Source organism: Emys orbicularis, chromosome 2 (assembly GCF_028017835.1).
Source record: "Emys orbicularis isolate rEmyOrb1 chromosome 2, rEmyOrb1.hap1, whole genome shotgun sequence".
In the NCBI taxonomy this organism is placed as follows: Eukaryota; Metazoa; Chordata; order Testudines; family Emydidae; genus Emys; species Emys orbicularis.
This window is the reverse complement of record NC_088684.1, coordinates 156,499,383-156,512,105: the sequence shown is the minus strand read 5'-3', so window position 1 is coordinate 156,512,105 and position 12,723 is coordinate 156,499,383. Positions and strand designations below refer to the sequence as shown.

The 12,723-nt window shown below is 40.4% G+C and overlaps 1 protein-coding gene across 4 annotated transcripts in view; it reads right to left on the bottom strand.

The window, feature by feature from the left end:
• ANKH (ANKH inorganic pyrophosphate transport regulator) overlaps window positions 1-12,723 on the bottom strand; it is a 154,124-nt gene that overhangs the window by 34,022 nt on the left and 107,379 nt on the right. For all 4 annotated transcript variants that reach the window (XM_065398606.1, XM_065398603.1, XM_065398605.1 and 1 more), the window contains 2 exons: window positions 8,351-8,443; window positions 2,531-2,626 (listed from right to left, as the gene is read on the bottom strand). In XM_065398606.1, coding sequence (XP_065254678.1) covers window positions 2,531-2,626; window positions 8,351-8,443 — 189 coding nt within the window. The remainder of the gene's footprint in view (window positions 1-2,530; window positions 2,627-8,350; window positions 8,444-12,723) is intronic.

The following is a 12,723-nucleotide window of genomic DNA, read 5'->3' as shown; positions in this document are numbered from 1 at the left end:
TCTGGAAAGCTATAAAAGAAAAGCCTAATCAGAAGATTAAAAATAGTTCTGCGCAGGGTGGTGCTGGTAATGCGAGAAGCTCAGGATTTATCAGAACCTTTGTACACTGAAAAATGCCTAAGAGGGTTAAGAAAATAATCAGTTTATATGAAGCCTTGAGTGTTGAAATACAAGTGCTGCAATCTGGGAGGAGGAAAGGCTTTCTGAAAAGTGACTCCAGTGAGTCAGAGCGCTTTGGCAGGCTGCAGGAGGGTCTAGCTCTCTGCTGGAGAGACAGTCACCTTGGACTTGGGAGAAGTTAGAGCAAGAAGATCTAGAGAAAGCCCTGAGCAATAAAGGGGACACAACACCAGAGATCCAGGAAGCAGCCAGCCTGTGGCCAATCAAGCAAAGCCAAAAGCCTGTCATCACTAACAAGTTGTTTGGAGTATAACTTAGAGACTAACAGCGGTGGACCTAAATTGTGAGAGACAGAAGTGAGAGAAACCCTATAGGTTTTTGTAACACTGTTGAGCTAGCGTGGATGTTGCACAGCATGGCTTTCTGTGCTCATCAGGGAGGGTGCTTGTATTTCAAACCTGCTAGTAACAACTGTGTCCATGCATGGTTGTCACTAGCACAAGCTCAAGAGTATGCTGAGCATTAGTATAAACACTTCTTTCATCGTATGCCAAAATAGTAGTTGTATTTACTATGACCATCCTCTTCACCACTTGCTTTGATACTGAAGTCTATGTCGAAGGCTGTGTTAATTCTCTTTCCTCATTTTGAAGAGGAAACTGGACCCCCAGCCAAGAGAGTGTCCTCAAAATATGATGAAGGAAAAAGTCATAGACATGTAACACTTCTCCACAACTGCTTGTTAGAATTGCTTCTAAACAGACCCTTGGTGCAGAAAGACTGGTCTTACAAAAGATATGTTGTACGCATTGGTATGCTGGCCATTTCTGGGATGATGTGGGTTCAGAAAATAGTTCCCATTCTACAGAAGACAAGCTAAGAGACTCATCAAGCAAAGCTTTGTCTGGAACAGGCTCAGCTGCCACAGCCCAACCCCAAGACAAGATTTGGAGACATTTCTAGTTGATTTAACTTGGGTTTGGGAGGGGGAAGGAGGAGGGGTGAGGGACAAGTTACAGGCCTGTGATGTTACTATCAGTATTTGCTACATGGAAAGGCATGATGTAACACAAACCAAAACCCTGAAACTCAAATCCTCTCTCTCATGTGATTATTTTTCCACTTTAAATTCAACAGTGAGCAGTAATAAACAAGGATCGTCCAGGCAACAGCTGCTGACTCCAAAGAGTGCGATCAGCATATCTTCAGTGACTCAGCATTCTGCTACATTCACAAACCACACACTCATGCTAGCACAGATGAATATGCAGAGAGAGAGAGAGAGACAGCTGACTGGTTACATTTTTATTACTATATCATCACTGTCCATGCACCTTACTGCTAAATTTTGAGAAACAGTCTCTATTTGTAGTTTTGCAGATGCAGTTATGCAGTTCTTAGCGTGCACAACAACCAGCAGCCTTCAATAGTAGGATTCTGACAATGAAACAACTTGATTATTTCACTTGCATCCACAAATCAGATAAAAAAAATCCTGTGATATTGTAAAAATTGAAAGTTGTTGCGTTTTTAAAAAGTGCCCACTGTTAAGTAAGACAACAAGTAACAAAGCTTAAAGCAGAACTTGAATGGAAATGCAGCTCAATAAGGGAAAAGTAAAACAATGAAATACACTTTGAGCCTTCATACCCCACAAAAATCTTTTCCAATATGCAGGGTTTAAGTAGTAAATGTTGAACCAGGGGAGCTCATCTTTTTTTGAACATCCAAGATAGAGTAACTAAGTATATTAATTAGGGTAATTGAGTTACCTTGCCATGGTGAGCTCACATCATCTCATAGAGAACGTCTACCAAAGATTCCAGAATTTGGTCCTCAGTCTTATTCAAGCTAAACTATGGGTGCAGGGGCTCAGCTGTTTCACACTCCAGCTTGGGTGAATGAGCATCTAATTATTGTTCTCTGGAAGAAATGCAGAACCCTTGTCCTTTCCCTATCCCTGCAGACTTATTTTAAAACAAAAATTGGTGAGTGCTATAGCGGTGCCAATAAAACAACAAGAAATAAAACAAAACCTTTCCATTGCAATATATAAGGCATGTAAGTTACCCACTTTGTGCTACTCTTCTCTTATTTGTTTTGAGTAAATCAAGAAGCAGAACCCCTCTGCCCCACTGCTTCTTCCACCCAGGCTATTTTAGAAGATGAAACTGCCTTAAGCTTCGTAGCCAAAGCGAGGGAGCACAGAAACCCAGAAGCAGGGCACTCCTAGAACAATGGCTACAGAGTCATCTATTGGCGTGACGACTTGGCTGTTTAAGATACATGGGTAGGCACCATATGTTGAGGAGATTCTGGTCATCTGAATTTGGTGTTTGCAGCTTCACACATGTGCAGTAATTTTTTGCTTCAGATTGAAACTAAAAAGAGTTGACGAGTGACTCCTTACCGTTAACGACAGAGCCATGCAGACAAAAGTGAATTTCTTGATATGCGTTGCTGTGACTGTGCTGCTGGTGTTCACCAGTTTATTGCTGGGGTTATTCTAGGGTGAGAGAGAGAAAGAGATAACAAGCATTAACATGGCTCCAGACTGCTGTGGAGCTGACAGCACCAGGGTCATAAGGGGGATCTCACTGTCTGTGTGCATAGTTCTTACTTTTTTTTTTTATTATTATTATTTAGCTTCCAAACAGGACACTTGCACAAGCCACAGAATATTTTTCCATGTGAACTGACAATCGTTGTTCAACTGGTCTCTCACAGAGTTTACTAATTGCCTCAGTCTGCTAAGTGGTAATGCCTGTTTAAAAGTTTTAATGATTCTTTCTAAGGATACTGGTGTGGTGTTGGCTATCTTTGCTTAAAGCTTGTAAGGACGCTATCATAGCCAGGAAAAATGTTATCTTCCCTTTCCCCCCTGTCCCCGTATCAACGCAGAGTGGCACAGCATATACACAGCAATGCAACCTCCCCTGTCTCAATACAGATCCAATTAGCCAGGGAGTGACGAATATAAACAAAGATCTTGGAACACCTGGCGCTGCTAATTAAGTCTGATGAACTGTACATAATTAGAACAGCTAGATCTTCCATCCTGAACATGGATTCTGCACTCACATCGCAGTGGCAGGTGTGCTTAAAAAAACCCAACCCCCATTCATTCCCCAAAGCACCTAAAACCAACAAATGAAGCTAAAGGTTTTATACTACTGCCTGGGAACACATCCTTATGATAAATTACATAAATGAGCTATGATAGGGGAGCAGAGAAACCCAGAAGCAGGGCACTCCTAGAACAATGGCTGCAGAGTCATCTATTGGCGTGACTACTTGGCTGTTTAAGATACATGGGTAGGCACCAGAAGTGATAAGATCTCTGATGTAGTACAATATTTACTCAGCCTTGATGTAGTTCAAAAGAATATCAAACTGGCAGTGGACAGCTTGCTAAACCTAATCTGAGAAGTCGGAACTTGTGCAAACCCATCCAGGGGAGTGTTAGACATGAATGTGGGACAGATTAAAAGCACACTGACTATTTCAGGAGCTTTTGTACAAATCTCAGACTCAAAACTTTCACAAGTGATTATTTAACTTACGGAACCCCACTCTGCATTGGGATGCTCAAGTTGCACTTTGATGCCCACATACAAATTGGCAATTTGTACAAAACCACTTCTAACCATCAGAAGGGTAAGGCTCTGGAACAGCCTCCCAATAGAAGTTGTTTGCCTCCCAACTCTGGATTAGTTTTGAGAAAGAGCTGGGCAAATGAATGAGTGAAACTGTATGATGGGTTTGTTTTTGATGGTAGGGGGCAGAGTGCAGGGCTGGGGCTCACTTCCAGTTTACATCTCATGTTCCTAAAAGCTCATGCTTTGGGATTTTAGCTGGCCACCTGGAAGGATCAGGAAGGGATTCCTTCTTCCCCACCCCCAATGTATGCTTCCTCTGAAGTGTCAGAGATGGCCACAGCTGGAGATGGGAATTGGACAGGGAGGGCCAGGAGTCTGAGGTGGCACCGAGCATTCTCTCTCTCTCTCTCAAGTGGTTGGTTCTTGCTCAAATGCTCAAGATCTAACTGATCACCACATGTGGGGCCAGGAAGGGATTTCCCCCCAGGTCAGTCTTAAGAAACAATAGCTTCCAACAGATGCATGAATATGAACAGGGATAAAACAATTATTTTTCTTGACTCTCTGAAGACTCTGTGAGTGTATTACACAACACCCAAAAAAACAAACAAGAACAATAGCTGAAGCATTCACAGCCAGAGAACAGATTTTTTTTTTTAAATAATGGTTCCTCTATACCCAGCCTGTGTCATGCCACCTTGCTCTTCAAAGGTATAATCTCAACCCTAGATTTACTTCGCAATTAGATCATACCTGTTTGATTCCTATCCTAACTCCTTCCCCACATGAACTTGTTCTTTTGGATACCACCTGCTGGCTGTGACAAATCATACTAGCTTCTACTTGAACTGTTGACTCTCAATGTTATCAAATAAAGTAGTGTTATAGAATCATAAAAATGTAGGTCTGGAAGATCTTTTGAGAGGTAATCAATCCAGCACCCCATACTGAGACAGGACCAAGTGAATTTAAACCATCTCTGACAGGTGTTTGTCTAACTTCTTCTTAAAACCTCCAGTGACCCAGTCAACCTGTGGAACTCTTTGCCAGAGGATGCTGTGAAGGCCAAGACTATAACAGGGTTCAAAAAAGAACTAGATAAATACATGGAGGATAAATCCATCAATGGCTATTAGCCAGGATGGGCAGGGATGGTGTCCCTAAACTCTGTTTGCTAGAAGCTGGGAATGGGAGACAGTGAATGGATCACTTGATGATTACCTGTTCTGTTCATTCCCTCTGGGGCAGCTGGCATTGGCCACTGTCGGAAGACAGGATACTGGGCTAGATGGACCTTTGGTCTGACCCAGTATGTCCATTCTTATGTTATGGGGATTCCACAATTTCCCTCGGTTACCTATTCCAGAACTTGACTACCCTTATAGTTAGAAAGGGTTTCTTAATATATAACCTAAATCTCCTTTGCTGCAGATTAAGCCCATTACTTCTTGTCCTACCCTAGGTGGACATGGAGAACAATTGATCACTCTTCTCTCTACAGCATCCGTTAACATATTTGAAGCCTGTTATCAGTCTTCTCTTCTCAAAACTAAACATGCCCAGTTTTTTTAACCTTTCCTCATAGGTTGAGCTTTCTACACTTTTTATTATTTTTGTTGCTCTCCTCTGGATTCTCACCAATTTGTCCACATCTTTCTTAAAGTTGTGGTACTCAAAACTGGTCAGTACTCCAGCTGAGGCCTCACCAGTTCAGAGTACAATGAAAATTACCTCCCTTACCTTACATGCAACACTCATGTTAATATGTCCAAGAATTGTATTTTTGGCTTTTTTGCAACTGTATCGCATTATTAACTCATGTTCAATTTTGATCCACTATAAACCCCAGATTCTTTCTTGCAGTTATTCCTCATTCTGTAGTTGTGCATTTGTTTTTTTTCCTTCCTAAGTGTAATACTTTGCGCTGTTTTTTCCTGAATTTCATCTTGTTGATTTCAGAGCAATTCTCCAATTTGTCAAGGTCCTTTTGGACTCTCATCCTGTCCTCCAAACTACTTACAACTCCTCCCAGCTTGGTGTCATCTGTAGATTTTATAAGCCTATTTTCCACTCCACCTATGACCATTCAAGTCATTAATGAAATTATTGAATGGTGAAGTTTTTTTTAGAAAATGAAAGCTCACTATATTGCCCAAATCCTGGTCCCACTGTAGTCAATAGCAAACCTCTTATCAAGTTTAGTGGCACCAGGGTTTGGCCTTGTATGTGGAGTCTCCATATCGTCTCATTGTTGTAACTTGCACATGCAGTACACTGAAACAATGAGTTTCACGATATCGGTACTGATTGTTAGCAAGCTCCACAACCCTTGTCCTAATCCACTCTGGTCCGCAGTTTGTTTATTGCTGATCTAGAGTACCGTTAGGTGTCTAACAAAAATGCTACCCAATTTTCATATTCTAGTCTCTATTCAGCAGGATGTCCCTGAATAAGTCTATATCTTGAACTTTAGTTGGCATGAGAGTCTTGTCCTCATATAAATAAAGTTAACAATTGTGACTGACTGCTTATTTTAAAAATTGGATGGAAGTGTGGTGGATGAAACCAAATAGGGCTTGATTACTTACATCTGTGTAAGTGCATACATGCCCCCACACACAAGTGTTTATTCATCCTGGATTGGGACCAAAGGAATTGAGGAGTGTACAAGCCGCTGGGGAATGGAGGGGTTGGGTATCTGATTTTGAACATCACAGAACACAGTTACCTGTCATCATGTAAATTAAGTGTTGGTGTAGGTATGTAGGCTGTTACCAGTGCCAAGTCAGAGCAAAATGTAATTCAGACTAAAACACTAAGGGGCTTTTTGTTCTGTTTTGTTTCCTCAAATCAATTCCAGGAGCAGTCCTGGAGTTCTTATGTAACTTGCTGAACTCCCATGAAAATTCTCATTCACCTTGATTGGTTAAGCCCATAGTATAGAAATAATATATGGACTGGCTGCTTGTTTTAGCCTGTGAAGTAACCTTTGTTTAATATGAGCAAATTAAGCTAATCCAGTCTGCAGAAACAATGTAGTGTCAAGAGAACAGCCTAACTTTGAAGATGAGACTTGAGTTCCTCAGCTGCTGGATATTTCATGAAGATGTTCTTCATTAGGGAAATTGCTAAATTAAACTGAAGCTACCACTGAAGTTTTTAAAAACTTCAGAAATATGGCAGTTAGCTATGCTCAAAACAAAAAAAAACCACCCAGAACGTCAAATCCAGGAAACTGAGAGGTAAGGTTAAAACTAGAGATGAGAGAAATTCTTGAAATTACAGAAAGGCACAATTAATGCTAATTCAGAGTTTAGGATGGTCTAAAATGTTAAAATAATACATTATAGATACAAAAAATAAAAATAGAGGACCAAAAATACATCAATCAACTAATTCAACATGGCCTGAGCCATGCTTGTGTGTGCTCTGTCTCTCTAATATACACACACACACACACACACACACACACGTGGAATAGGGGATGAACTCAGAGGTGGCAAAATTTGCAGATGAAACAAAATTACTCAAGACAGTTAAGTTCAAAGATGATTGTGAAGAGTTACAAAGGGATCTCACAAAATTGGGTGACTGGATGAAAAAAAAGGCAGACGAAATTCAGTGTTGATAAGTGCAAAGTAATACACATTGGAAAAAATAATCCCAACTATACATACAAAATAAAGGAGTCTAAATTAGCTGTTACCACTCAAGAAAGAGATCTGGAGTCAACACGTGTAGCTCTCTGAAAACATCCACTCAGTGTGCAGTGGCAGTCAAAAAAGCGAACAATGTTAAGAACCATTAAGAAAGAGAGATTATAAAACAGAAAATATCACAATGCCACTATATAAATCCATGGGGCCACCCACACCTTGAATACTGAATGCAGTTCTGGTCATCCCATCTCAAAAAATATGCATTAGAATTGGAAAAGGGGCAAAGAAGGGCAACAAAAATGATTAGGGGGATGGAACGGTTTCCATATGAGGAGAGAATAAGAAGACTGGGCCTGTTCATCTTAGAAAAGAGACAACTAAGGGGGGAGGATATGATAGAGGTCTAAAAATCATGAATGGCATGAAGAAAGTAAGTGTTATTTACCCATTCACATAACACAAGAACCAGGGGACACCCAATGAAATTAATAGGCAACAGGTTTACATCAAACAACGCACAGTCAACCTGTGGAACTTATTGCCACACAATGTTGTAAAGGCCAAAAGTATTACTAGGTTAAAAAAATTAAGATGGTCAGGGATGCAATCCCATGATTTGGGTGTCCCTAAACCTGCAAATGCTAGTAGCATCTGGCACTGGCTGCTGTTGGAAGACATGATACTGGGCTAGATAGACCATTGGTGTGGTCATTCTTTCTTACATACACATACACATATACATACACACACACATACACACACACACAGTTAAGGAGGAATGGAAAATATGGAGATTAGTGTATGAGTCTTCTTCCCTTACACATCTTTTACACTGTTGTAACTCTTCTGCTTTCTGCTAAGTATCCTTAATTTATAGTGGTGTAAATCAAAGGAAAATTGGGTCTAGAACTACCATGAATGTGAAACAGGACTACAAAGTATTTACCACCATCATACAACACAAATACTCACCTTGTCAAAAGCAGGATACACGGCTCTAATTTCTGTCAACCAGCCATACGGCATGTGTCCCACAGGGTATGTAGCTGTCAGAATTGCCACAGCCTACAACAGGAGAAAAGAGAATATATTTACACTTCAAATCTTCAGACAGCATAAATAAACTAACCTTTTATCCAATTTTCAGTTACTATTGACCTCAGTGCAACAAGAGACAGGCAACCAAGTGGGCAATCATTACATCAGGAAAACAATCATAGAAACAGTTTTTCTATGATGCATTTCAGACTCAGGGAAAATTCAACTTGCGTGAAAATATATGACTTAACTGTGTGGTGTTACCATCACAATAGTACTCTCTGATTATATTGTAGATTTTTAATCTGTTTATTTACTCATCAATGAGTTGATTTTTCCCCTTTATTCTTTCTACCATGTTGATTAATTATTCCATCTAGTGAGGCTTACATACACTGCACTAGAGTACATTGCTTTTTCTATTAATTGTATTCCATTATCTTCATTTTTTTCATACAATTTTGTTTTAATAAGTTCATAAGTAAAACAGCGGAAACATAAAATTATTTAATTAAAAAGAACTACAGCAATGTAATTTGAAAGCCTGCAAACTGACTCACTTTGGATGTCAGATTGACTGTTTTGGGCTAGAGGGACCCTAGAGACAGAAAACTCTGCCTACTCCTGTACTAATCAATTGAAATCAGACAAAAATAATCCTAGATTGTTGTTTTTAACACTAGAACCAGCTCATTACCTGAAATCTAAGAAAACTAAGTCCTCTAGTACTTTTGCAAGTACCATTTACATAAATGAGATACAAAAAAACCTAACATCTCAACAGATTTTAAGATTGCTTTGTGCTGCTGATGTTTATGTTTTCGTCTTTCCTGAGGAAAAAGTCAAATTACTGTATATATCAAGGAAACATTTTCAAACATTGAAACTGCCTTTTTTTTCTATGGAGGCTGGTGAGATTTTCCCAACACTGTTCTGGCCACTGTTGGCCCAGATAAGATGGGGTAGTAAAAATGTCCATCATTTCAGTCCTACCCTTCTCAACTGATGTATCTTGGTTCACATGGGAAGATAGTTTAGGGAGATTCTCTTTAGGCTCCTTCTAATGCTGCCTTGAAACTAGCAAACTGTCCCTATAACTTTCCTCTTCCTCAGAGCCAAAGTAGGTGTCAGTTCTGTGAATCGCCTGAGAACTTGATAATTTTACTATTCCCACTCCAAGAGTTTGACTGTATTGGGTCTGCAGGATCAGGCCTTCCTTGTCTTGTTATGATTCAGCTAAATTTAGACTCAGTTGGGTATGGATCATTAGTGGAAGAGAAACATTTCTTTGGTCTGTACTACTGTTCTCTCAGGGTTTGTCTTCACAGCAATTAGACACCTGCAGCTGGCCTGGGCCAGCTGACTCGGGCTCATGGGGTTCAGGCTGCGAGGCTGTTTCACTGCTGTGTAGACTTCTGGGCACGGGCTGGAGCCCAGGCTGTAGGACTCTGTGAGGTGGGAGGTTCTCAGAGCTCAGGCTTCAGTCCAAGCTCAGAAGTCTACACTGCAATGAAAACAGCCCCGCAGTCCGAGTCCCACAAGCCCGAGTCAGCTGATATGGGCCAGCCACAGGTTTTTCTTTCCTGTGTAGGCATATCCTCAGTGTTTTGGTCTCCTAATAGAGGAATCAGAAAGGGCTTATGGGGCTAATCCTGCATGACTTGAATTCACGAAACACCCACTGGGTGCACAAGCAACATAGAATCTGTTTCTTGTCCTTTTACAGAAACTACTGTTAAAAACGCTGAAAGCATACCCTTCATTTGAGATCTAATCAACTTTTAAAAAATGAGTTAAAATAGCTTTAAACACCACTTCTGCTGCTAACCGCCCCATACCAGTTTTTGTGATTATCTAATCACATTTTGCTGCTAGAAATGGTCCCTGTTGTGAGAAAGACCTACACAAATGGGAGAAAGTGGCTAGCCAGTCAGCTTTACCCCTTCCCCGGTATAAAGTGCTGTCCAATACACAAAGTAAACTGGAAAGATGGGGAAAATATTTTTTATAACCATTTAGTTGTTACAATACTGTTTAGCGTTACTTGTACCAACAGTAGGTAAGATATATCAGTGGTATTTAAGTTGGTATTCTTTTAGTTCCAAAGAATCTAGCTTTTTTTTTTACTCTACCATCTGTTTTCAGTAGAATCTCTCATATACCTGAAAGCTGATTTGATTGAATAGTTATAGAAATGATTTATTCTTTACTTATTTTGATACCAGGGCCCAGCAATAGCTCAGCCCACTGTTTAGCACCTCTTTATGTGTACTAGAGTCTCTTCGGATTAATTTAGAGATTGCTTTAGTATTTAAATATCCTCCAGGATTTTTAACTTGAGTGATGGTGTCTCAATGCACAGGCTATGACTCTCCTACTTTGATAAACGTATATGAGATTTTAACATGAATGGAAACCTCCAAGTTGACAACCCTGGTAAAAAAAACAACAACCCAGGAATCAACTGAGGCATGTGGGCTAGTTACTCATATAAATGTGTTCACACTGTATCTCCTTCCAGGCACCCCATCTCTTCTAGCCAAACATTGAGAGCTGCTAGCAGGGAAATTTGAAAGCCCTTGCCTATACTCAAGCCTAGTGTATGGCAATTGTCTATGCTGCCAGCACTTCCCCTTTCAGAAACCAGAGATGAAAAGCACAACTGCTGAGAACGAGGAAGGCCCAGTCAGCCACCAGCTACAACTGTGACATGCTTTTGCCATTAATAGTAATGAAAGGCAAAAGATCTATTCAACAAATGTTTAAGTGGCATATCTAAAACCATCAACAGTCGGGAAAAGCAAAGGAGAGGTTAGTTAACCTATTGTGTTCCCTCGTACTGAAATGGTGCCCAAGCACTCCACTGGACTAAGCACAGCACAAACACATAAGCAGTCAAAGTCCCTGGCTTGAATAGCTTACTGTCCTAAAATAGTTAGGCCCATCCCTGAAAGCACTTATACACATGCTGTCAATGGAATTTCTCAAGTGTATGAAAAATATGATATAGGATCATATATAGGGCTGGAAGAGACCTCAAGAGGTCATCTAGTCCAGCCCCCTGCACTGAGGCATGACCAAGTGAAACTAGACCATCCCTGACAGGTGTTTGTCTAACCTCTGCTTAAAAACATTCAATGATGGGGATTTCACAACCTTCCTCGGTAACCTATTCCAGTGCTTAACTATCCTTTATAGTTGGAAAGGTTTTTCTAACATCTAACCTAAATCTCCCAGTTTAAATGGATTACTTCTTGTCATACCTTCAGTGGACATGGAAAACAAACGATCACCCTTCTCTTTGTAACAGTCCTTAACATATCTGTAGGCTATCAGGTCCCTCTCTAAATATGCCCAGTCTTTTTAACCTTTCTTTATAAGTCGGGTTTTCTAAACCTTTTATCATTTTTGTTGCTCTCCTCTGGACTTTCTCAAATTTGTCCACATTTATCTTAAATGTGGCACCCAAAAATGGATGCAGTGCTCCAACTGAGGCCTCACAAGTGTTCCATAGAGCAGGACAATTACCTCCCATGTCTTACAGATGATACTCCTGTTAATACACCCTAAGATGATATTCGCCTTTTTCACAATTATATCACATTGTTGACTCATATTCAGATTGTGATCCAGATCCTTGTCTGCAGTAGTACCGCCTAGCCAGTTAGTCCCTATTTTGTAGTTGTACATTTGATTTTTTCCTTCCTAAGTGTAGTACTTTGTATTTGTCTTTGCTGAATTTAATTTTGTTGATTTCAGAGCAATGTCATGATCACTTTCACCCAATTTGCATTCTACCTTCAGATTTGCAATCAATTTCACTCTGTTGGCCAGAATTAAGCCTAAAATGACTGTCACTGCTGCTTACTCCCTACAGTTTCTGAAACAAAAAGTTGTCCCACATACATTCAAAGAACTTACTAGATATTTTGTGTTTTGCTGTATTACTTTCCCAACAGATGCCTGCGTAGTTAAAGTCCCCCTTGTGTTCTGGATATTTCTGTTATTTGTTTTAGAAATGCCTCATCCACCACTCCTTCCTGATTTTCACCTATAGTATAATATAATAATATATGGAGATATACCTATCTCATAGAACTGGAAGGGACCCTGAAAGGTCATTGAGTCGAGTCCAGCCCCCTGCCTTCACTAGCAGGACCAAGTACTGATTTTGCCCCAGATCCTTAAGTGGCCCCCTCAAGGATTGAACGCACAACCCTGGGTTTAGCAGGCCAATGCTCAAACCACTGAGCTATCCCTCCCCCCATAGTAGACCCCTACCATGCCATCATCCATGTTTCTTTTCC